Here is a 27,967-nt window from a genome sequence, read left to right as displayed (position 1 = left end):
AAACAGGGCTGTAATCCAAGCCTGAGTAGTTTCAAGATTAAATCAAGACAGAGTCCCACTCGAGGGTCATCCAAATAAATAAGCTCCTCAATATTCATCTAACTGTTGATCACAGTCACACAGTAAACTCAACACAGACTTTTGAATTTAGAGTGTGATTTGCCTTAACATTGCATTATTTACTAAAATTGTAACTCCAAAAAAGAAAAAAAAGTTACAACAAACTTGACTCCATCTAGACCACACATTGGTGGAAGTTACTCAAGGGTCAAAGTTTATTGTAGACATTGGAAGCAGTACTTTGCCAAAAACTGAGTTCAACTGAACAAACCTGCTGATGAAGATTACACAATGCATTTGAAAGCTGTTTTTTATGGTCAAAATGGCAAAAAAAAAAAAAAAAAAAGACTACAGACCTAAGTCAGGCAAGTTTAGGTTGTTCTGTGTAACATAAAAAAGGGAAGAAAAATCATTCTGAAATACAGAAATGTAAAGCTCTACAACATCCTTCTGTAAAGTATACAGGACTTTAACAGCTTTAAACAAGCACCAACACTGGTGGTTACAAGTTCAGTATTCAAAACCACTGCCAATCCAAACTTTACACTATATTAGCTAAATAGCACCTTTAAGGGAATATATTAATTGGGGAATGTAATAATTTCACTTTGATAAATTGAGAAACTTTCAGAGTTTAATTTGAATTGTAGAAGTAATACAAAAAGGTTTTATGCACAGGGAAAGGAAACATTCTTTTATCCATTTAGTTTCAAGCTTAAATTCAGTCTGTTTTCTTGGAACCTTCTATTAACACATGTTCTGTTCCTCTCCTAGCATCTTCTGCTCACACAGGTTACAAACGTTTACTACTTATTTAATCCATACTAAGTTCACATCTACACACACAAATGATAAGGGTATTCAGAGGAGGGTTGTGTACCAACAGGGTAGATGTGAATCTCAAGTCATTTTGATCAACTTCAGTTCTAGTTTTATCAGCATCCTTTAAGAATGAGTCTTCAAAGGGTGATCATCCAATTCAAGATGCTTTCCCAGACATATCCATCAACTGCCATTATTCACAGTAAGAACATACATGTTAGAAATGTGTTCCCCATCGCTCAAAAGCAGATGACCTCAACAAAGACGACTGGTTCAAAGACTCCAGGGACAATCTGTGATATGGCAAAGTAGTGTGAGTGATATACCTTATTTCCAAAATATCTTGCAAAATGTCTCACAGCAAGAGTTGTGGAAACCTGGCAGAATGTTAGCTAAGTTCTGTATTAATGGAGCAGTGAATGAAGCTCACAGCGAGCATGTTTAGAGCAGACGATTCAGACTCAGTTTGGTTCATTAGGCGAGGTGACAACAATGTTTTTGTCAAGAAAAACATTTCAGTAATGCCCAAAAATACAGGACATGGAACACATAATCCCATCCAACTACAGGAAATGACTTTAAAAATCATATGTCAGCATTTATTCTGAAGTGTACCGAATTTATAATGCTACGCTTTTATTTTTAAACAGAATGTCCTTTATGTTTCTCCTCAGCATACTGTAATATTCTCAAACTTTTACTGTGGATTTTGGACACACAGTTTTACCGAACATTAAGTGCCACACTATGCAACTGGCCACTGCTAACAGTCCTGCTATCCTGGGGAGGGTTGCAGACAGACATGTGCTACCTCTGTGACATATGGATATGGTGTCTCCACCTGTTAGCAACAGGCTTCACATGAGGGTGGAACATGTCAGGGGTTCATTTCTACTTCCTTCAGTTCCAGTGCCCTAACCAGTAAGCAAGATCACTCATGTAGTGACAAGGCTGAGAACCCTCACTGTATTGAAGTATTGCCACTGGGGGTCAAACTCTGGGTCCTTACAGTAGTGGCTCTCCTTTCTTTTTACATTTTTCTAACAATTCTACCTTCTGTAGCAGCTGTTTTTTGGTCATTTCACTACATTTTGAAAACCATCTTGAAAATCATTATTGTGTTGGGATAAAATTGAAAGAATGGATGGATTTGATCTGCCTGCAAGTTTGCAGGTACAATGCAGCCATATGAGACTGAAAAAAAAACTGACCTCACTTCTCACAAGGGATCCATCAATATGCTTCACATAGAATGCTTGATTAATCACAGAACTGTGTCAGTTTTCATGTGTAAAACCAAGTGAATCACCCTGAATGAATAAGGACAGATTTCTAGTATACCCATTCAGAGGAACTATCAACATTTCTGCCTTTAGATGTGGTTAGACATCACTTTGTATCAACTACCTTTGAAGCTGTGTGAACATTATCTGTTGTTCCGTCATCCTGACTTGATTTTCTGGGGCTAATCATGAGCTTTACCTGTGCAGCTGTGCTGTTTGTAGTGCTACAAAAGATTCAATGACATTGTTGTTACCTTGCCAAACAAACCAAACTAGTACAATGGCCCAAACTCTGCAGCATTGGATGCACACATGCTTGGTGAACACAGTACACTAAGTGTGATAGACTACTTATAATGGCTATGGAGAAGTGTTGACATTTGGGCATCCCCAACTTTAATGGCCACAATAGTCTGACACATGAGAATTTCAGTTACATAACCCCTGACATTCAGAAACTGCAAAATATTACAATCTGATTAAGAAAACATGGTAAAAAAGCTCTACATGGTTTTAGTGTATATAAAGGGGCATGTGCACACTTTGGATTTGAAATGCCCAGCCTGAGGGACCCTAATCTGAAACATACAGTTTGCTACTGTGCAGGACTGGAAAAGTAACAAAGGTTCATATGGCAAGTTCATCACTACAGCTAGTGTTCCTCTCAGTGGAGGTTTAGAGGAAGCAATTAAGAAATACTGGTAAGGACTAATGCATTTTCCTTTACATTTAAAATGATATATCAACAAAGTGTTATAATACAGAGATAATGCATTTATAGACAGTTAGCCCAATGCTGGGAACAGTCCAGTTCCTCTCCCTGGGAAGGAGGGGGTTCTCCACTCACTGCTGAGCCTCACATTGGCTGGTTTGTATTAGGGTGCGGTGAGCACATGGGGACAAGAAGAGCTCCAAGCACCACCCATGGGTCATGCTGCCGTCACCATGGTAACCATGATATGGTGCAGCATGGGAGGATCTGAAATGCAAAGTAGAAGTCTTGTGATTAGGCAGGTCCTAAAATAAACAAAGAATGAAAATACTGTCTGTGCTTTTATTTAAAAGCTTTTGAAAAATATGTCAGCTGACAAAAAAGTAAAAAGCACAACAATAAAGTCTTTGATACACTGGAAAATAAGGACATTTTTATTTTTAGCCTTGTTGAAAGGAAGAAGGCAGGAGAGAAGAAAGAAGGTGGTCAGTACAGGTATACACTCTCAGCTTAGACAAACACACAGTCAGGTACAGGACACACACAGTAGTAGACTAGTATAAGCGTTTCAATTGCATTCAAGCTGTGATGAGACTGCACCACCTAGAGGCCAGAGGGAAATGTTGACATTTTAGTTTTCCTATGTAAAATGATACAAAACTCAACCTTCCATCCAGTGGAGGCTCAAATTAAATGAGAACAAAGTGTGGCTGGCTTCACCATCGTCAGCCTCATTTCATCTAGACCAACAGGCAGAAAAAACGGCACCATCTATTAATAACACTGAGATCTCAGAATGTGGCAAAATCTCTAAAATAGGTCCAACAGATTTACAACAGACAAATCAGATTATAATCTCAGTTTTCTCTTCCAAATAAATCTGCTTAACCTGGTTTGTTTGTTTAAACCTGTCTAAACATGATGTGATGTAATTTAGATTGTGTAACAGTTATATCACTGTGTTTCTAAATCTCAGCAGTTACTTAAGTGAGAACAGTGTTCATTAGCATAATTTGAAATGATAATCAAAGCAATTAAAATGATTTCCTTTAAGGTGGTTACACTGTAGATTTCACTGCATCATCAGCTATTTGAATGGAAAAATCCAAAAAATTATCAAGAGTTTGGAACTGTCCAAAACTTAAAACAATGCTACTCTTGTCTTGTGTAGTTTTGATTATTATTATCCAGTTTATTATGTCTCTATCCATTGTCCAGAATAACTGATGGCTACAGTCAGCATCATCCTGCCTCTTCTGTTTCAGTGCTAATTTTACACTCATGCTTTAAAAAGGATCATCTCTAGAGAGCCCCCCTCCCTGTCATGTATTACATCACTCTCACTGCAACTGTCCCTGCTGCTTTGCATCATCTAATGCGTCACAGAGTGGTTGACTTGGCTTCGGTTACTGTCTGGGATTTCAGTGTGTAACATGTCTGTGATGATGCAGCTGGCTGTTCTAATATAGGACTTGAATGCTTAGATCAGCTGGTTCCTATTGCTTATACATACTTGAAGTTAGTGTATGTAATCTGTGGTAGACTAACCTGTGAGGAGAGTGGTGTATGTGGTGTTTGTATAACGTCAGGAAAAATGACAGTCAGGCTGAGTGAGTGCACTAATTGAAGGTGACATCTGAAGCACAGCATGGAATGACTCAAGATCTTACCATGATACTGGCTCATTGCGCTGTTCATTCTCTTCCTGAGTGACTGCTCTTCCAGGTTGACCATCTTCCTCTGGACACAGATGCAAAAACATAACATACTAATATATGCATCTCCATGTAATAATGAATATCAATAGGCAGAGGATAAACCTAAACCCTGACAGAGACTGACAGCAATTCTAATAATCAATACTGCTGCTGAGCAATGATGTGGAAGGAACTTTGGATCATACAGCCTGCTAAGGACCAGAGCACAAAAGTGCCAGGGGCTCAACGGTCTCATGAAAGTGCAAACCTATTGTTTTTGATGATCAAAAACTCATGAAAATTGGCACACACGTCAGAACTGATGAAAATGGAAAAGTTCTGTAGTGATTGGGCTTGAGCACAGGCAACAGGCTCCATCGCACCCCCAAACACAGGGCCACGTTGAGCTTAAATTGCCACACACACACACACACACACACACACACACACACACACACACACACACCAACATTGTATCAAAAAACATGCCACCTCATTCACTTCAATGAAGAGTTGTAGTCACAAATACAACACACAACCTTTCAAGCTGTACAGGCCAGTGACTTCGTCCAAGCTGATTTTATCCTCAACTCAGATTTGTACATGTTTATCAATTTACTGTTCTCTATAGCATATTAACACAACCTTAAACCTGCAGTATGTAGTTATGAGAAAAAAAGTGGCAAGCTAATTTGAACTCCTTCTTCCTCTCTGCTGCACTGCAGACTTGCCTTCAAAGCCGCTCCATTAGGAGCAACCGGACGTGCAAACTGCATGCACGTGACGGCTCGTCCCCACAGCAAGAGAGTAAGCCTGTTTGACCAAGTGAGAGCAGACACTGCACAGGTAGGGGGCGCTGCCGACTGCATATCAAAGTAAGACCACTGGGTGGACCCAAACACATTGGATTTTGTCACAGTGTATCTGTATCTTATTCTACCTTCAGATCATAATGACAATTTCAGCAAATATAACATAAAAAAAGTTACAGACTGCAGCTTTAATGTGATTTTCTTACCACAGGGGTTTCCTTCTACATCATCAAGGAGATTGGCTGTGGAGTTGGCTGTGCCCAGTCTGGAAGGTTTTCATTAAGAAAAACAAACTGTCACCTTGCAAACCAGATCACAATCATGATTCATGGATGTGGGCAAACAAATCACAGTGACTGAGGTTCTGAGGTTGGTGATGTATGTGAGCAGCAGAAACCTTAATAGGAGTGGTGTTAATGGGGCATGACAGTGCTTTATATAGATGATTCAAGACTTCAAGATTTTGCTTTCCTCCATATGGATTTCACTTTTTCTAAAAGCAGTAAGAAACAAACAGCACTAAGACAAAACAATATAAGGTTATGTCTCTGGTGGTTGCACTCAAGTCAACTGTTAATGCATATATGAACATGGTAAGTAAGTAAATATGACGTGGCCTTTGAAACATTCTTTTCCCAGTTACAAGTCATGTTAATCTGATAATGTGAGCGTGACAAAACAAAGGATACGAATGGTGCTTCAGGAGCATCCTCCTTTTTGACTTTTTCCTCTTTGTCTTTTCTGAGAAGGTTCTGGCAATTTCAAACAGCTTCTTTCTCGTTGCTGAAGATGGGAAAACATTCAGTGTCATTAACTTATTTGGTAACATGAGTTTTATGCAAAGTTAAATAAAGTTTAATGCAGTTAGTTGTGAAATTCCACAAGTGTAAATCAGGCGACTTACATTTGCCCATGTGTTTGAGTTTGTCTCTGAACAGGGCATCATCTGAGGCAGCCTCCATTGACGCTGCAGAGTACTGTTCTCCTGCACACACATACACACACAGTGATACTTCCACACTGTACACATACTGTATGGACATGCTCAAAATCACACACTGAACTGTAGAAGCACAAGAATTTATAGTATGACGTCTGTAGCACAAATCCTTGACACAACCAACAAATATCACAGTGAGTGCATAGACAAACACAGACCAGTATTCAGTAGAATCCAGTGTGCACAGACACAGTAGCAAATAGCTCAGCAGAGGAAGCTTGATGAGTGATATCTACCTGTGGAATTCTCCATGCTAGATGAATGATTGGACTTTGATTTCTTTGATTCATACTTCAAGCGATCTAAAAACAGAAAGCAGATGTTATGACCAGTGATGTGAGGAACCAAGATGTGATGATTTTCTAAACCTCCACGTCAATTCATCATGACCAGTGTCTGATAAAAACGGTCCCAGCAAAGCCTGAGTGCTTAAAGTCAGTATTTCCACAGATAACACAAACGTATACCTGTGCAAATCTGTCTTTTCCTCAAGAATGCTGTTCACTTGCTATCACAGTGATAAATCAGGCATTGGCCAAATATTTAGTTTTTCATCTCGTTCAAGTCTGAATTCAGAGCAAAATGTTAGACACTGACTGTCTGAGAAACAAAATCGTGCAATGAACGCTATAAAACTACTGAATAAAAATATGAATAATTTGCTGAGGCTACAGTCCTCACTGCAGGCGACTCCGGTTCGAATCCTGCGCCGAGTGGTTCATTGCCCCCCTCTCTGCCTCCCATTTCCTGTCTCTCTCTACTAACCTGTACATTAAAAGGCAAAAGCCGCAAAAAATATACTTAAAAAAAATAAATAAATAAAATAATAATAATAATAATAATAATAATAATAATAAAAATATGAATAATTTGATTACTCTCAGACTTCAGACAACCTCTCTTTGTAAACCCATCAAAAACCTTTGAGAGTGGTCAAGGCACAGCTGGACCTCTAAATCTGCCTCCTAAAAGAATGGAAGCAAATGCCTTGATCATAAGCTGAGGAATGTAAGACTATGACAAATGGAGACATTTGAAATTAATTTTGTCCAAGTAAAGAAAAGCTTTGTTATCTACAGACCTGTGCATGTAGATAACAAAACTATCAGCAACAACAGCAATCCAAGAACAATGACAAAAGAAATGTGACAAGAGTGTGGAAGCTAAAGAACTTGGATTTCTATAGAGAATCACAATCACAAAACTAAGTGTTCAATATTTGGGAACTATGCTTATTTTCTTTGTGATCATGAGATGAGACAATTGTTACCAGTCTTAGGTGGGAACTGAACTGGAGATGTAACATAGTTAACAATAGTTTATCATCAAAGACTGGAAGCTAACGTGCTTATGTCCAAAGGTTGCATCAGAGCTCCTAGCTGACTATCCAAGCAGATTATGCATGTATAAATATGATTCAACATTACGTCTGTAATCATCTCTTTCAATTCAAAATTCCCAAGAAGTCCTATTTTTTGCTTTTCTCATTTTAACAACTTTGTTTTGAAGTTTTACTATCTTTGGATTGCTGGTATTACTGTGTGGTTTGTGATCGAACATTTAAGTTTCATTACTGAGACAAAAGCAATTCCAAAGAGACAAGCATACGACTTGCATTGGAGGCAAATCAAGGCAATAACAGCATAAAAACAAAGGCTTTTAATGACAACAGCCTTTAAAGGGGTTGCCAGGATCTCAAGGCTAAATGGAAAGTATTTCACAACCTCTAATGTCAATGTCTTTATATTCTATGCACCATTTTCCAGTGACCAATATCCTAAGTAGATTTCTACACTGTTGATAAGGAGAATTTCTCTGTGTATAATGACTGACATGTACAGAAAGTCTGACCTCTCTCTAAGGCAATGAGGAACTCCCGGTTTCGCTGCAGCTCTTTCATGAACTCCTCGTTCTGTAGGAACAGGGCGATGCGCTCGTCTTCCAGATACTGCTTAAGTTTTTTGTCTTGCTCTGTAGCTCCTGCAGTCAGACCTGGGCCTCCGGTGGTCCCCGCGGCTCCAGACTGCGAACCTGACTGGGCTGTCCAGTGGCTTATTGAAGAGACTGAAGAAGAGGATGATGAGGGCTGTGACAGACTGCTCTGAGAGCTCTGCTGAGGTAAAAACAGGAGAGTTTATTGGTTATAACATCATGTAGTGTGATAAGAGATCATCTATAGAAGGGGTCGGCAACCGTTGGCACGCGTGCCACGCCGCAGCATAGTCATTGGCACACTGGCAAAAGCAGTATACCCTATCGACAGCATTTAAAATCACCTGTTAACCATGGCACCTGCTCTATGCGTGGCCTGTCTTCTTTAGTTAGACTGACAGCGCGCCCTCCCACCCACATTTCCCACAGCTCAGTCACCCTCTAGCGCGCGCTCTTGCTCGCTCACTCCAGATTCTGTGAGATTGGATCTCATTTATGGGTGTCAGGGAGCCGCTATCAATATGGCTGTGTCAAGCACGAGCTGCACGCTCCAGCTGTCTGCAATTAAATACTGATGAGCTGTGTTACTGCTGAACGATGTACAGAGAAATAAAAAGAAAAGCAGAAAAGTTCACAGGCAGGTGGTGATTCAGTGTGTTGAACAGATGTATTTCAGACATTAGTTGCTGTGATGTTTCAGTATTTACAGACCGAACTGACCAGCAGCACATGTTGAAACGTGGTGTGTAAAAATGCACCGCTACAGCAGTGACACACGCTGTGAGCACAGATCCATTTACAAAGATCTGCTAACTTTGTTGTTTTTTTACATTATGATAGAGAACAAAGTTCCAGTATCTTTGTAAAAATAAGAACCTGTCTAAATAAATCACCTCTGGGTGTCATTCTGCTCCAATTTACAGCACGTCAGTCCGTGATGAGAGAGGAGCAAAGTCACTTTAAAATAAATAAATAGAATCAGCCAGCTTCCAAAATTAAAATGTTGATGTTTCATGTGGATAGCAGCATTCTGATATAATATGCATTTTTTGTTTGATGCACTGATGCGCTGTGGTCTCCGTCATTTCCTCCCAATGCAATATGTTTTAAATGAGTTACTGAAAGCAGTGTTTTGAAAATGGGATCCATAGCTACATAATTCCTAAACCCTTGTTCTAAATAATGGAAAAATATATTTAAAATGTTCTTTTTTGTATTTTGTATCATAATTTAACTTAGGTTTTAATGTATTGTATAGAGTTCATTCAGTATATTCTAAACCAATAGTCCTCAGCACTATTACCTTCTACTCAAAAAGCTACTGATGATCTATTTGCACTTTAAATCTCCTATGTGTGTTAAAACCTGAGCTGGAGGCAGGAGACGATTAGCCCAGCTTAGCATAAAGACTAGAAGCAGGGGGAAAAGGTAGTCTGGAGGTTCTGGAGCAATGTCCGCAAATGTGGCCACCAAAATGACAAAAGCTCACTAATTAACACATTGTACAGTATAGTATTGATTTAATGTGTACACTAACAGAAATGTTGTACACAAAGGAGATACAAAATGTTAATTAGTGAGCTAAAGATGTGTTTGGACTTTGGTGGCAGCCAGGCTAGCTGTTTCTCTGTGCTTCCAATAACAATGCTAAGCTAGGCCTCCCAGCTCTAGCTCTATATGTAAAATACAGACATGAAACTGGTATTGATCTTAAGAGTGACTTTGCATGTTTCAGCCCATTGACTACCAAACATGAATATTTTAAGTGTGTCCACTACACATTCTATATGTGGAGGTACTGATCTTGCTTTAGTTGTAGAATAGTCATCTATGCATGTATCTGTCAGAGGTACATTACTGTTTAATGCAGTACAGGTGATGTACTTCAGTGTACACTTACACTGCATTACTGTAATGTAACTCTGATAAATATTAAAGTAGACTTTACTATGATGGACTGCACAACTCTTGCATGTTTCTGGTAAAGCAGCACTTTGTTTGAACATATCTGGAACAAACTCCTAGAAAATTTGACGTCCATATAAGTTCACTCTATTCATTCTGCAGTGGAAGGATTGTAACCAAAAGAAGGACTCTGATAACACTGAAAAACACTGGATAATTTGGATATGGATTTTATCATCCATCACTTATATTGTAAGTGCATTATGAAGGGATCTTCTAATGGTCAGTATGATCAGGAAGAATGATAACAGTAAGAAAAACAACATGTGGCACTGTTCATGTAGACAGCTATTTCAGAACAGGAAAACTGTGAACTTGTCCTTTAACACGAGGTCCACAAGACCCTTGTGGAGCTTCACAAATTTTAGCCAAGTAGAAAGAGACACCAAAAAAACCCAAACATAACACTTCTATATTCTATACTCATGTTACACAATGACAACTGAGCTAACAACTCCATTTAAAGATGAAGACCATAAGGAGCTGTTGAAAGGTCAATACATTTATTATCTAACTGTATAGCATGCAATTTCAAATAGTCAGTAAATACAAATTATACATGATTTGCGGCTGAGAAGCTAAAACTTGCAAATATATGGTCATAATATGAAAAGAGGAGTTGTTTAGAAACCCATAGCAACCATTCATCAACTCTACAGAAAATAGACACACTCCAGCAGCTGCCTGGCACATACTGGAAACCACCTCTAATAACCTTTCAAGTATCTAGTTACACCCCTCCAAAGACCAGCAGTTACCTAGCATCTAAATGCTGACATAATTACAACCACTACAAATGACACTACATCCCAACAGTAATATCTACACCCTCACTGCAGCAGTCTTGTTCAGGCATTGTCTGATCTTGCCACTTTATATTTTCAATATACTACAATAACTACTTCTCAATCTGACAATAATTAGCTATGACTATTTGATAATTGTACCTGTATGCTGTCTAACTGCTGTGGGAGGATCCTCAGGAAATCATCTGGGAGGTTTCCAAGCAGAGGAGGGTTCCAGTTCCGGTAGCTTCTGACCTGCTGGTGACCTGGAGGCGGCTGGGCTTCAAATCTATGACAGCAGGTAGAGTAACAGAACCCATTATCAACTTTATTAAGTATATTATAATCTTAACTGTTTAAAAACTATCTGAATTATTAATACTCAATTAATACTCAAATTGTTAAATTGTCCACTTACTAATACAAACAGGAAGGCCAGAGAGAGGAAATGTCTATCTGTACTCCATATTTTATTGAAACCAAATCATGTAATGAGTTTAGCAGTGCTCTATAAGAGCTTGAAGGTGAATGGGTTCTTACAGGAACAAAAAGTATCAAATGGATAAAATAGGTCGATGGGTAATCTGACTGTTTATTTTACTGTTTATTGTCTACATTCTTTTGCAGCCACATTATGAATCACATATTGGTTTAGTGTAGACTATCAAACATTACACATCGAGGAACTAGTTGGAAGGCCATGTTACCTTTTTTTTCAAATATAAACCTTCTGTCCATTTAATAAAAAGGCACACAGATTCTGTTGAATCAAAATGCCAAAATTCAGTAGCTGTTAATCTTATATTAAATAATCAGAGCTTCAGCTTCTTACAAACAGTCTGGTCCTTCTTCCTTACCTTGGTGGGGGTGTTGGTGGGGCTTCTGGGTATTTCCTGTCATACATGTGCATATCATACGCTGGTGGAGAGTAGACTGGAGGCGGTTCCTCATCTGAACTGTCAGGTTCAAGCGTCCGCTCTAGAATCTGGAAAGGAAAAAACAGCATTACACAAGCATTGTTTCATTTAATGTTGTGAGCCTGCCTCACCCTCATGTACTAGGAATTTGGCAAGAACTCCACTTTGATTCCAATTACAGTCATTTATCTGCTTTGACCACCATCAAATACAGTATGCTAAATTTAGACCTCCCTGTAATATTTTATTTATTTTGGTTTAAGCCTGAATGTTACAGTTCTGCAGCATTCCATTCCAGTACAATTGCTTTGTGTGTGTTTAGGATGACAGATGCAGAAAGGCCAGTGCTTTCATATATTATGGCTGCATGTTCAGGTTGGGATCAAATCAATAAGTGCTCGGGTCAGCAGCACTTCTATCAGGTCATGAATCCCTGTGTGAATATTCTGTGACTGAATGGAGTCACTAGACCAGCTAGTTATCCTTGTCAGGATGAGATTTGCTGGGGGGATGGTGGGGATTTCCTCCCCTCTGGTCTATATATCCCTGCTTCTACCAAGTTATTTTTATCTCTGGTGGGGACAAAAATGTATTCCCCCTCAGTGATTTATGCTGTTTTAGTCATGGACTGAATAAAAATGGGCTATTAAAACAAAAATCTGAGTAAGGTTCTGCAATGTTAGAAGAGTCATTAGTGCAACAACAATAAAAAGAGAAATGGACTTTAACTGTCAGCACATGTGCTCATGTGAGAATAGAGATGACAACATCTAGGCTACATGATGATGGTATAAATGGAAAGGACAAGGCATGAATATGAGTGAAAATATCATGCTACTTCATGACATTTTTAAAATTAAATAAAATATTCTTGCAAATGCAGTATTCAAATTCAAGTTTAATTGTTTTATTTCATAATTATTTTATAAATGTTACTGCTATGCTCCATAGTCAGTATGAGCCCACTGTGGTTCTGATTTATCTTCATCCCATGTGATTCTTTCACAAATCGCACCCTGATCCTTGTCATGGTGATGCCATCACACGTGACACAAAATCAGGAGAACAGACTGAACTCTGAAACACCTAAAAATAACACCAGCCTGTCCTCATCTGCAGAAAACCTGAAAACTCGTCATTAGCTCACAGCATAGCATACAGAAACTTCTGATCTACCAGTCCCAAAGTCATTACTGCTACTGTACAATTACTGCATTTGTGGTTTTACGTTACCTTTACTGTTCAGAAAAGGGTGTTAAAATGTGTCATTTAACTAGGATTGTTGGGCCTGTGATTGTATACTATGAGCCAAAACACAATTCATTCTAAGCAAAACAGGTTTTTGGAGGATTATATATTTTGACGTATACCCAGGTATCATCATGACATCTTCATCTGTCTGTCCCCACTGAAATAAGAGTGTTCAATACTGAAAACATATCAGGCTGGTTCTGCATTACATCCCCCAGTAGTGTTAATGACCCTGGACCCTTTCCACTGACCTCTGGTGGGATGCTGTCATCAGAGTCTGAGCTGTCATCTGATCCCTGTCCATCAATGCTCATCTGGAGCAGCTGGTCGATGGTAGCGTCCACAGCTCCATTATTGGAACGCAACACACACTCAATTACTTCATAGTCCATAGAGGGGAACATGGTCTTGAAGTCCTCCATAGCCTGGTTGAACTCCAGGCGGCGGACCTGCCTGTTGGGCCTGCTGTTGTTGAGCTGCCCCTGTCCACTGCCACCACCCCCACCACTTCCACTGCTTCTGGAACCTCCATTGCTGCTGCTGCGCCTGAACAGGCTGGTCATCCTCAGGGCCTGGCTGCCTCAGCTACTGCCAACCTACTGAAAGGATGGCTCTTCTTTTCTGTCACCAACACAAGCACTTTGGCCCCTTCGCTCTTACTTTATTTTCACTTTGTCCCTGCTCAGTTTCTCATTCTAAACACAAAAATAGCAGTCCTTTGATGGGAGTTAAGAAAAACTGGAGTTTCTCCCCCCGATGCTACTCGTTATTCAGCTGCATCCAGCATGGCTGACTGTGTTCTAGGGTGTGAAGGGACTGGAATAGCCAGATGGTGACAGAAATTAAATGTACCTATCACCACGTGGAGAAGCGAGCCAAAATCCTCCAGGTAACATAACATGCATAGCTACTTCACAGTCATCAGCACCTGCACAGAGAGAAGATGTTCAGTGTGTTAGTAAGGGCTACAAACACAAACACAGTATAATTCCAGTGCTTCTCAGCTGGGAGCCAGAGTTCTGCCGATTGATTTTCATTCTGCTGTAGCTAAATCAATGTGAGTGGAACACTAATAGCTACTAGATACAGGCCCCACCTTAATCTCCAGCCCCACAGATATCCATTTAAAAAGAGAAAAACGCCAGACAAATTACAGCTTAATGTTTTATACAGTCCAGGCCCCTGATTAGTATTTTGGAAGAGAAGGCCGTTCAGAGAAAGAGACAGTTGACTCAGTGATTAGAAAGCAAAAGATGGACCAGAAGATTTCTCAGTCTGGCATAAACAAAGAAAAGCACACTTCCAAACAGTTTAGGGAAAAACTTAATCAAACAACTATCCCAATTTATGTGTTAAGTCATATCCTGCCCCGCTATATGACTGCCTTCCAGTACCATTAGTAAATATTGTTACATTTGATATTTTGAGCACTGAGATTTCCTACTGCAAGTAAATGCACCGTCACATCAGAATCCACAAACTGCCATTAACTGCCATCTCAGTCCTGGGTCAGACCAGTCATAAACTGCAGAAAGCCCAAATTACATGCAGTGAACGTGTGTGTGTGTGTGTGTGTGTGTGTGTGTGTGAACCGAGACAGAGGTAGATTGTGAATTGTGAAAGGCTAAAAAAGGCTTATGGTCAATCCAACAATGAGAGAGACTGAGTCACAGGTTGCTACAGCGACAGTGAAGCCCTGTGGCAGGGGGAGGACAAACACCCATATTCAGATCCATCGGAAAATTTCAGCCAAGAAACCAAAATAGTCAAACAAACTCAAAAACTAAAAGTAAAAACCCCCAAATAAAATCAGTTTGAACGAGGCATTTGTGAAACTGATGTATGACTTCAAATTCTCTAGGTCTGAACATTCTGTGATATAAACACTAATATAAAAAAGACTGAAAAATTACATGAAACTTGAACTGTGGTTGTGAATTATATGACAGATATGAAAATGTTGAAATAATTTGAGAAAGCCCCAAGTAAATAAAGTTAGTTATAGTTTGAGTAAAGCTTCTATGTGTGGGCTTGAATGTTTTTTTTAAATTAATTTCCATTATAACTAAGGTTCAGACTTAATTATCTTGAAAGGTTTTGATGGAATTTGAAAGTTGAATAATACCTTGAAGTTTTAAGTTTTAATGAAGTTTGTAGCTGAAAGTATGAATGTCTTGATTAAAGTTGTAATTCATGAATAACTGTGATAAAGTATACATTTTGACGTTTGAATAAAGTTTCGATGTAGAAGAATGTGGAAGGGGTTAAGTGCCCAAAAAATGGGAGGAATAATAATAATAATAATAATAATAATAATAATAATGTAGAATACCATTGTGTTGCTTCAAGCATACATAGGTCCTGCTGTTGCCTTTATTATGGCATATATTTGACATCCTGGTTGAAAAAAATACAGTGGAAACACAAAGCCTCACAAGGTTGATAAGAGTTCATGTTATATTAGGGGTTATGTTACTGTAACATTCTTGAGTGTACTGTGGACCTGATGTATGTTGCACTTTCTGAGAACTGACTGAAAATTTGGTATGTCAAAAATGTGGAGGTCCGGAGGGAGAAGCTACTGTATCAATCTTTTAATCTATTTTGCGAGTCCTACTGCTCTTTCCTTCACCTCTGCCCCCCCTTCCTTCTTGCTTGACTGGGGGTTCATTGTCGCTGGCAGCTGCCCTGTGCCACATGGCAGTGCCAGGTTCCATCCACAGCCTATAAACAGAGCTCCTCTCTTAGTCTCCACTGACTAAGAGTCTGGCTTTGATGTAAACAAGATGCCTGCCCTTGCCTTGCAAATAGCCCTGGCCACACTGAAGCTCTGTCTGTGTGTCAGAGAGAGAGAGAGAGAGAGAGAGAGAGAGAGAGAGAGAGAGAGAGAGAGAGAGAGAGAGAGAGAGAGAGAGAGAGAGAGAGAGAGAGAGAGAGAGAGAGAGAGAGAGAGAGAGAGAGAGAGAGAGAGAGAGAGAGAGAGAGAGAGAGAGAGAGAGAGAGAGAGAGAGAGAGAGAGAGAGAGAGAGAGAGAGAACTAAATGATACAGGAATAGATTTTGAGGCAAAGTACATGGAGAGAGATAGAGGGCTCAGTATGCCCCTTCATATGAAATTACCAGGGTCTTAAATCACACACACACACCTGTGTTTTGGCTCCATAGTTCTCACTCCTAACTAAGGGTTTGTTGATGCGAGAGGTTTATTTCATTTCCAAATGTCTCTTTAGTTTAACCGAGTTGAAGCTTTTATGTACAAGCTCCTTTGAACAAGTAACAGATTTTTCACATCTTTGTGGCTATGTATATCCCTATTCCAGAAAGTCAGGGTGATATTTACAAAGCTTGCTCATACACACACACACACAATACTTGTAAATCACGTCATTTTTTTCTTCTGGATTTGATGACTACAAGAAAAATATAGAATATCACCAGACCTCACCTGCCTTTAAGGTTACAACTGTGTCCTAACATTTATAGCCTGCAAAACTGTTACTTACAGACCATGTAAAGTGAATTCATACATTTTCTTCTAAACACATTAAATAGGTCATAAATGTATTTCTAAAAAAGGTGTAAAAGCATTTCAACCATTTAGATTTGAATTGTGGAGTTAGGCTTCACAAACTGTGTTTCAACATTTCTGTGTTCAGGATTTAGTGGGCGGGTCTGAAAATGCGGCGGTGATTAGCATAAAACCTCCCCTGCTGCTGTAGAGGTATAAATACATTCAGCACACACTACTACTACTACAGTCTACAGTTAGCCAGTTAGCTGAGTTAGCTGCCGAGCTAGCAGCTGAGTTAGCAGCAGAAAGCTCTCAGACGTAGCGTCCATGTTTCTGGTAGAGGTGGTGACTTTGATTGACAGGTAACACTTGGTAGGGGGCGGGGTTTCAGCGAACTCAGCGGGCACTCCCACAGCGTTTGGTAGCAGAGAAAGAGGCTGAGTTGTACACAACTTTGAAGCCTAATTTCATATATTTGGTGATTTTTTTAGTCATTCAAATTTGGCAGGGTGGTTAACAACTCACTTTTCTGTGGTATGTCAAACTCAGAACACATATTTATTCTTACTTTACACGGATTTTAAGTGTGGACGAAAGCCTGAAAACCATTGTGGGCCTCCATGAATAGGACGGAGGAGGAATTCCAGGTACCTATAATACATATAAGAAGGTGGGTGTGGTGCTGATGGGCAGAGTGGTTTTACATTTACCGGGCGATCAAAATGACTGCATTAGACAGCCACAAGATCTATCAAGGTATATCTGCACTCATTTTATCACTCCATGCTGTTTCTGTAGTTGTGTCGCATGTCAATGTTGTAATGATTATATGATTGGCTGTTTGTGAGTCAGGGAGGGAGCATTCATAGGGTTGGTTTTTGTATTTGTCATTTGATTTTATGTGTATCATTTGTACTATTGTTTTATCACACAGGTCTATGTTTAACTTTAAACTAATGCAATTGTTTCACTCAGTATTCTACTGAGAAGCGTATCAGAAGCTTTTAGCCTAATTCTACCACAGAATGACAGCATTAGTATTAGTGTGTATGTGATAGCATGCTCTGGTCATGCACTCACAAAGATATCTTCCCAACAACATCATATTAATCTGCACATAAGAACCACGCTATATTTAGCCCACAATCCAGGACTCTGTGTCCTCAGAGTGTGGGTGTATGGCAGAGAGTTGCTTACTAGCTATAGCAAAAAAAAACAAAAAAAAAAAAAAACAGTGAGTTGTGTTTTCTTTGAGCAGCTCCACTGGGACATGTCCAGTGATCACATGGTGTCATGTCAGAGGCTTTGTGGAATGAAGCTGAACATTCTGGGCTGTACTAGTAATGACATGGTGCTGTAGTCACCTGCTACATGACCTGGGAGGAGTCCTGTTACATTTAGTGTTTCTACTCATTTTCATGATTTCATGCTAGTCTGAGATAATAAACCTCATACATATACATACACACACACACACATATATATATATATATATATACACACACACACACATATATATATATACATATACACACACACACACATATATATATATACATATACACACACACACACATATATATATATACATATACACACACACACACATATATATATATACATATACACACACACACACATATATATATATACATATACACACACACACACATATATATATATACATATACACACACACACACATATATATATATACATATACACACACACACACATATATATATATACATATACACACACACACACATATATATATATACATATACACACACACACACATATATATATATACATATACACACACACACACATATATATATATACATATACACACACACACACATATATATATATATACATATACACACACACACACATATATATATATACATATACACACACACACATATATATATACATATACACACACACACATATATATATATACATATACACACACACACATATATATATATACATATACACACACACACATATATATATATACATATACACACACACACACATATACACACACACACACACACACACACACACACACACACACACACACACACACACACACACACACACACACACACACACACACACACACACACACACACACACACACACACACACACACACACACACACACACACACACACACACACACACACACACATACATATATATATATATATACATATATACATACACACACACATATATACATATACATATATATATATATATATATATAATGTGGTGACGTGTTTGCTCTCCTGCCTGAGTGACCGCTTAAGATTACCAGAATCTGTAATTCTGGTAATCTTAATCTTGTACTAACAGCATTGCTGGCCTGACTCACTGCCACCATTGCTCACTGACCTGCTATTTCCAGGCTCCTTAAAAAAAGTCTTCCAAGTCCCAAATTTAGTTTTTAAAATTCAAGATATAAAAATGTTAAAATATGTAGAATTGAGGGAGGGTAGGGGATTTGATCTGGGGCAGAATGAACCAGTATCCTTTTTTTTGTTCAGTATTTTTTTGTTTTATTTTCTCAGTATTTTTTTATCCTCTAACAATGAGCATTTCCTTCACATCCAATACCTATGTGTTAGTGTTAGTGCACCTTGTGTGGCATTTTTTAGAATGTTGTTTATCCAGCTTACAATTTGAGAACTACGGTGGGGAAAAAGGAAAAGCAAATAATGCAGGCGCGGCTATCAGTAAATGTACCGGTAAATTCATTGAGTGGTTGGAAGGCTAAAACCATCTAACAAATTCATATGAAACACGACATGAACTTTGTCTAAAAACATTCGAACTCTGACTTGCAAAATATTAAGCATGTTAAATACATAGTCAGACGACAGACGCTACAATCATAAACTGCTCTCATGTCTCCACGGGTCAGTGCTTGTTATATATATATATTACAGTTTGGGTGATGCTATGTGCCACATCCTCATTGGCTCACATTGGGTGCCTTTGTCCTACTCTGGGGTTTTCCATATTATAGATGGACGTGTAATATGCTTTCAGTTTTTTGTTGATTCAGGTCTGTAATCTGTCAAAAATAGATAATGAATTTGGGACCAGTTCCTCTTAATGGGCCCACAGAGACCCTAAATCCTTCAGTGGAACAGCTGAGATGGAGAAACTGTCCGCTATTTGTCCTGCATTGTTTTACTTTCTTCCTCTCTGGTATCAGCTATCGTGGCCTTCTGCACTTACAGAAAGGGGAAACATACTTTCACTTCAGTATCCTAGGGTTAAATTTAAGGTCTCAGTCCCCTGTGTGAACCTTTAGAGTCAGTGATTCACAGCGTCACTTCAAACCACAATAATCACTCTGTTTGACCCTACATTTTTGATGAGATAAGCAAACTTATTAGTGTTACATTATGTCTGATTAAAGTTGATTAGCAAAAAGGGTACAAAACCTCACAGTAGACGACCCCTCTACCTCCTCAGCCACAGCCGCCTATATGCTGTCTAGATTTTTCTCTAGACACTTGCAACACATTCATGTACTCAGATACGCTAAAGAAGATAGAAGATCGAAATTACGCCAAACCATTGCTTGAAGAACATGTCTACTTGTCAGATGGACCCGTTTATTGTTAGTTTGTGGCACTCAACTGGAAATTGTGGATTCAAAACACTCCATTCTTCCAAGAAGGTAGAAGGAAGACGAAAAAATAAAACACAAAGATGATGAAGAAGAAATTTAATTCTCTTGTCAGACTCTTCTCAGTCGCTTCATCAAGTGCGATGCCTCTGGCCATTACTCCAAACAAGCTTGTGAAGCTTGACATTAAAGACCAGAAATTTTGGGTCATTCCCAGCAGCAGCTGCCCTCAAGGTGGAACATCCAGTGTATTCATGCCTTTTAGTCGTCAGAACAATTCAATAATGATGTGCTGAAGAATATCTAGCCAATGTGCAGCCAAGTCAAAGATCTTTGACTAATTTGAAATGTTTAAGCTGTAGTTTGATATGTTCAGCTGAGTTCATGTTAACACACTGCTGAGTATGTGTAGTTATTCTGAAGATTTGACAAAGCACTGTCAGGAGCAGAAGCAGTGTAAGCCAACTTGGTGTTGAGATTGTTCTCTCAAGCATCTGAAAGAAGCCTCTGAATAAAAACACTCTGCTCTGTAGTATGAAACATGGCGTGTTTTGACCCAAACACAATGTACTCCAAGCCAGATGAGTGCCTGCAGAAAATTAAGTCATCCAGAAATGTGTGTAAGATAATCAGCTGACAGGCCGAATATCTGCTGGTAAACTGTAGGAATAAGGGAAGAGTGGAATAGACTACTGTTATTTGTTAACAACATGCCCTTTTAAAACTGGCAGTGCCTTTCTTCTGATATTTTATTGACATTGAATTCAAATGATGATACACACATTACATTGCTTAGGGCCATCACGGAATTGGCTGATTAAAACAGAATTTATTTTTAACGTGGAATATGACATAATTAGACTGAATTGCTGTTTTTGTGTGGAAGAGGAACGAATGTCTGGGGAAAACTGCACGGAGGGAAGCAAATCTGGGTAGCACAAACAAGCCCCCTCCACACACTGAGCCCATCCCTCTTCAAAACAATGTAAGCATGGAGAAGCAGCTGGCCACGGCTCTGTCTTCGTCGGCGAAAAAACTTTGAAAACTCAACACTAAGCCCTCAGTACAGAGCCGAGCAGTTCCTGAAGAACTTCTATGTGTCAGGAGAACTGTTGTTTTGCAAAAACACACTGTTAGTAAAATAAGAGTAAAAGGTAAAAAAACAGGATTCACAAAATTGAAAACAGAAAAAACTGAATTTGGGAAAAAATCTAATGGATTTTATAGGGCCCTAATTGCTGGCATCATGGGACAGTTAAGTCACAGATTGAGAGGCAGGGGGCACACTATGGTTCTGTGTCTGTTGGGAAGCAGAGATGACTTGAGAATGGCACTCGCAATTTGGTGAACATCTGCTAAAACAACTGTTGACTGATTTCTGAATTAAACATAAATATTTAACCGGTTATTTTGCTGCTGATAGTCAGAATATTTACTTCTTTATTTATTTATTTTTAATTGAAGGTGAAGTGATTTCACAGCAGCCTTAAGCCTTCTTCTTTAACAACACAGCTGCTTACTTCATGTCCTTCAGTCCACAAGACCAAGGCTCTAGATTTCATGTGATTCTACATCAACACAGCAGCACTTCTTACCCTCAGCTCTGGAATTTTTGCAATGAAGTTACAGCTCTTGTCCCACAGGCAAGGACAAGTCCAACAGAGGATCTCAGTCAATAAAGAGAAGGAAACATGCAGAAGACATAGCTACTGGACAGAGACTTATCTGGCACAGTCACAAAGAGATGCTGAAGTAGTGTACACTGCACACAGCAGGTACAGAGCTTTACTGGACAAGGAAAAAATAAAATGATGAGCAGAAGCATCTATACAAGATGTATGCAAGACTCCTCAAAAGGATGCAGAACAAGCTCAGGAGGAGTGTTCTGTGGCGGCCCGCCATAGTCTAAATTGTGCCACCACAGTCTCATATTGAGCTGAGCATGTCTGTACACTCTCCCAAAATGTTACGTTGTTTTAGGGCTGAGCGGTATATTTTATGTTTTTAAGATAACGTATTTTCAAACGAGATATAGGATGAGATGTTATCTTCCGTTGTACAGATTATATTATTAAATTACTGAGTGAAGTTGTGACAACTGTCCACTGTCTCTATCACTGCTGCACACGGAGGGTTTAGCTCCACCCCTCTGAGACAGAGGAGAGGAGCAGCTAACGTTAGCCTCTGCGATAGCTTGCTGTCACTTCTCTGCTCTCAGAGTCTATTCAATGCAGGAATACTACTACTTTATTCCTCCTCACTGTTCAATACAGGAATACTACTACTTTATTCCTCCTCTCTGTTCAATGCAAGAATACTACTACTTTATTCTTCCTCACTGTTCAATGCAGGAATACAACTACTTTATTCTTCCTCACTGTTCAATACAGGAATACTACTACTTTATTCTTCCTCACTGTTCAATGCAGGAATACTACTACTTTATTCCTCCTCACTGTTCAATACAGGAATACTACTACTTTATTCCTCCTCACTGTTCAATGCAGGAATACTACTACTTTATTCCTCCTCACTGTTCAATGCAGGAATACTACTACTTTATTCCTCCTCACTGTTCAATGCAGGAATACTACTACTTTATTCCTCCTCACTGTTCAATGCAGGAATACAACTACTTTATTCCTCCTCACTGTTCAATGCAGGAATACTACTACTTTATTCCTCCTCACTGTTCAATGCAGGAATACTACTACTTTATTCCTCCTCTCTGTTCAATGCAGGAATACTACTACTTTATTCCTCCTCACTGTTCAATGCAGGAATACTACTACTTTATTCCTCCTCACTATTCAATGCAGGAATACTACTACTTTATTCCTCCTCTCTGTTCAATGCAGGAATACTACTACTTTATTCCTCCTCTCTGTTCTGTATAAAAGCTCTGGACACTGAATGGAGGGCAGAGTTACTCCGTTAGTAAGCGGCTACAGGACACTGTTGTGTTAGCTGTGGTGGAGCGAGGTAGAGAGTGAATGAAGAGAGGGAGCGCTGACAGTAAGAAAGCCGGTGAATCAGATCAATAAAACTTTATTTTCTGATTGTTTCACAGTGGTTACTTTCAACAGCACAAATAAACTTCCTCACACACCTCCACTCAACCCTGCAGCTCAGCCTCAAACCTCTGAATGTGAAACACCTGTGTTATGTCAAAGTCTGTTCAACAAAAAAAGAAAGAAGTCATTGCAGCTGTGGTCTCGACTGATTAACTGTATCAATCCATCTGTAATACTGTGATTCTGTTTTCCATACTGTCATTTTGTTATCTTGCTCTACTATGTGCATGTATTGCATATATGTCCATCTCTTTCTCCTTATTCTAATTATAGGATAGATTTCGTGTTACTGTATAAATTGTAAAGCTCCTTGAGGCAAGTTTGTGATCTGTGATATTGGGCTATGTAAATAAAAATAGACTTGACTATCATGAGTTCTGCAGTGGTAAGTCTGACACTTGGAACATCTCAAGTTATTTTGACATGAAGGCCAAACCATGTAATTACAATTTCTGGGTCCATCACGTGATGCACACAGGCCCCCAAAAAAAATTTCTATATACATGTCACTGAAAAAGAGCAGCTGTAAAACAGTAAATACAGTTTTCTGACTAGAAATCACTTGTTTTTTTCTATATCAGAATTTGATCCATTCAAGTTAGCAAGCAGGAAACCGACAGTTCTGCAGTCTCAGACATACAGTACCAGTCTAAAGTTTGGACACACCTTATCATTCACTTCAATGACAAAGTGTGTTCAAATTTCTGTTTGTCCATTAATTTTGTCCAAATGTGAATATTTTTAAATCCAGGCTAAAAACATTTCTCTTTGCATGTGCTTATGATTGAGCTCTTTACATTTTAACCTTTCTTTGCACTTAAAGTGAATCATTATTTATGCTCTATTTTAGTCTAGCTTTTTATTTTCTTTCTCTCTTCCTATTTTTCTGTACTTTGTTTCCTTTTATTATAATTGGGGTTTCTTGTTTTTAAATAGTATGTTTCCAATTTGTACTGTTTAATATTTTGTTTTTATGCAGAGCACATTGACTTATCCCTGTATATGAAATGCCCTATATAAACAAAGCTGCCTTGCCTTACATTCTGACTGGTACTGTACATGCAGTGGAAAGCTTGGCAGGGGTAGCAACAGTAACTAAGGGTCAGTGGTAGTGAGGGGTCAATTCCTTAAACTACATGAAGCATACTAGTGATAAAGGTTGATTGAGCACTTTGCTGGGAATAACTGTATTGAATGCTGAACTCTACAGACAGGAATCATAATGTACAATGTGGATGAGAATAGTGTGAATATCCAATGGCCTGGTCATCTTATGGTCATGTTTAAGCTGCTGGTCATCAGAGTCAGAAGAGTCAGTGTCTGATTTGTCCACCATCAAATGAAGGAAACATCAACATGCAACCTGCTAATGTAGCAGCACAGGAGGAGCCATCTGGCACATCAAGCAGAATGCTCAGAGAGCCGTTTGAGGCTTTGTGTGGCTGGCTCTATGTCACAGATACAGCAGCTATACACAGCTGGATTTAGACACAAATGCAGAGTCAGCCTTCAGATCCTACAGCTGCACATGATGTAAATTAAAAAAGGGATCATATCCTGCTGCAGGACAGCCAGATGTTCCATGCTCGCACAATGAGAGCTTGAAATGAAGGCTTAATGAACTACTCTTTGAATAAATGAGTATTCATATTTTACACATAGGAAATGCTTTGATGGCATTTTAAATACATTTGATATATTTTTCTTCATGGCTCACTTCAAATTTGGGAAATTCTTGTAAACTGAGGTACAGTCCGAGACAAACCAGGCTCTCCTCACAAACCAGTGGTACCTGCAGCAGCAGAGGGAGGAAGAACTGATACTGACTGATGTCTGTGTTCATTCTTTCTAAACTTGTTTCTAGATATCTCACTGGAAATAAATCTAACATGTCAATAAAATAATCATATTCCTAACATCAAAATATTGAGTGATTGATATATAAATAATTGATGATATGAGTAGTAGTAGTAATGATACATTCCTAATAACAGCCATGCCTGGTTAAAGGCTGCACAAATCTGCCAAATCTGCTGATGTGATGCCACTAACTACAGCACATCAGTTACACATACAGTGGTCAGCCTGACATCATGTCTTTAGACAGGAAGCACTAGATAGAATAGAAAGGCAGCAGCAAACATTGTGTTGTGCTTTACTTAACATCAAAAATGTGTAATGCAAATCATGATAAAAGGGACTTGGTGTCTTGGCATTTCAGTTATTTCTCACATACTAGTTCCTGTTTCCACTTCTAATGTCACTACACGCAGTCTGAACATATGTTGCTCTGTTATCGGCCAAGTCATGTACAATACATGATAGAGAGGAAGTCTACCTTCTCCAAGGGCTCCACATTCTGAACTCATTTCTAGAACATAAACATGCTGTCATAAGAACATTCACAATAATACAGTCTACATTATTCCATCACATCAGTGGGACACAGTTACAGGTCTTTTTTGCCCTTAGGTAGGCCTCTAAGGCAGCACGTCCTTCAGGCTGTGTGCCACTCCTAGCAAGCTCCACCAATCAAATGGCTCTGTTTAGGAAAAATATGCACACAGCCTGAGAAGTAGTACTGCCTGAGAGGCCCAGCTCAGGGCAACAAATTCCCCTGAGTTTCTCCAAAATCTCATTTCATTTTTAACAGAGAAATTACCATCATTATATATACACATTTACATTTTTATTTATTTATTTATTTTTTACTATTTTTACTAATAGATGATGTATTCTTCTTTTGAGAGGAACTATTTGGTGCCGTAGATCTATTTAACAAGCTATACCAAAAGCACCTTACATCCAAACTGCATACAGATACATAACTGCATCTATGAGCATTCATTTGGTTCAAATCAACTTTTCAAACTGTGTCACTTTGCTTGCTATATTACCCTGCAGCCATGATAGGATAAGACTACTGGTTATCATCTACTTCCTGAGTTGAACCCAAGCATCAAACATCACATTTACTAAGTGTTGAAGCTGATGTGTTTCAGGTGCATTCTTCAGTGGTAATACAGAACACATTTACTTCTATTTCAATTAATACAGCTGTTTACACAGTCTGCACAACAGCTGTCAGTCATACATGTAGGTTATAGTGTGAGGGAATCACACTATAACCTACATGTATGACTGAAACCTGAAGCATTTTTTTACACATCAAGTCTATTTTCAAATCTGTTTTATGTGCACCACTACAGTGATTGTATATATTATGTCTTCATGTTCATATATTATGTGTTCATGTTAATAAAAACAGGTTCAATACACTTTTTCTAAATACCAACACTGCTAACAGCATCATAAATCCTAACCCTGCCGGGCTCTAAACCACATCCCACAAAAATCTGAGCTCAACACTGACTTCTAAACTGAAGAAGAGGAATACATGAGGAGGCTCAAGTTTCATCCTTATGCCTTATCTTCCTGATAATGGAGAATTGCTTGAATTATAGGGATCACTAATTAATAGCAGTGCGACAGAAACTGATGGCAACAACTAGAAAATAATACCAATAAAAGCATGATGTAGTCACATTAGAAGTGACAGAACTTATGTTTGATTGCTGTCAAGAAACAGCTCAAAGATTAGTAGGAATTGTAATAGGAGACAATATTGCCAGCTGGTTAAAAGTTAAAGCTAGTTAAAGACATAGGTTAAAGACCGTCTCAGCACGGTCTGAGCGGAGGGAGGAAGTATTGTGACGGGAACAGCTGACAAAACAAGTCGATTTGATTTAAATACTTCGTGCCTCTTGTATCAGAGCAGCATGCATTTACATTTGTAAGCAGGGCCGCAATAAAATACAATGTTTACTATGGAGTGTGGCGTACCTTTAGCTACTTAAAGCTCTTTATTTGCTCTATGCATGTGCTCCTATCGGGAACAGGTCGCTGCTAACTGGCTAACGGTATTCTTTAGCTGTTAGCCAACTCCTGGCCGTCTAATGTACTTTTAAATGAGGATTAGTCGCCCGAGCAAACATTCAAACAAGAGGCTATAACGCCGAGGTAATGCTACGGTAGCTATGTTAGCAGCGGCCTTTAGTAAAGCCAGGTTTGGCGGCACACACGGTGCTCCGGACAGCCAGCTGTCTACCACAGGCCTCCGCCACTGATTCTCCGTCTCAGCATCCAGCCTAAACGAGCTCAGTCTAAAATTGTCACTCAATTCAAAAACACAAGTGCTAGGAATTCCACTCATTTTCAGCTGAAGAAACGCACACTAGTGAAACAACCGTTTTCCTCTGCCGTGTTGGTGTTTACACAGAGGAGCAGTAAACTAGGATAAATGTTTACACCAAAAATCGAACGGGTTCAGACAGTGTATGTCCTCCCGGCTGGAAAAGACACGGAGCAGAGCCGCTGGTACTCACTGACAGAGGCGCAGAGGATCCACAGTATGCCGGAGAGTCGAGAGAAGCACTGCGGAGCAGCAGCACGGCACACTTGATCATTGTAATGGGAACCAGAAGGAGAC

General features: G+C 39.1%; 1 protein-coding gene across 2 annotated transcripts; it reads right to left on the bottom strand.

Annotated features, from left to right (window-relative positions):
* Positions 1–69: 69 nt before the first annotated feature.
* cuedc1b (CUE domain containing 1b) lies at positions 70–27,967 on the bottom strand. 2 transcript variants are annotated; one of them, XM_053321338.1, is made up of 11 exons: positions 27,864–27,967; positions 13,488–14,164; positions 11,926–12,053; positions 11,231–11,357; positions 8,238–8,499; positions 6,623–6,688; positions 6,291–6,371; positions 6,076–6,169; positions 5,593–5,651; positions 4,548–4,617; positions 70–3,144 (listed from the first exon to the last, which is right to left on the bottom strand). In XM_053321338.1, coding segments are annotated over exons 2-11 (1,200 nt in total). In that variant the 5' UTR covers positions 13,800–14,164; positions 27,864–27,967; the 3' UTR covers positions 70–3,143. The 2 variants fall into 2 exon arrangements, with proteins under 2 accessions (XP_053177313.1, XP_053177314.1); XM_053321339.1 differs by having other exon boundaries at positions 8,238–8,496.

The sequence above is a fragment of the Scomber japonicus genome, chromosome 6 (assembly GCF_027409825.1).
Source record: "Scomber japonicus isolate fScoJap1 chromosome 6, fScoJap1.pri, whole genome shotgun sequence".
NCBI lineage: Eukaryota > Metazoa > Chordata > Actinopteri > Scombriformes > Scombridae > Scomber > Scomber japonicus.
The sequence above is the reverse complement of the archived record's forward strand: the minus strand, read 5'-3'. Positions and strand labels throughout refer to the sequence as shown.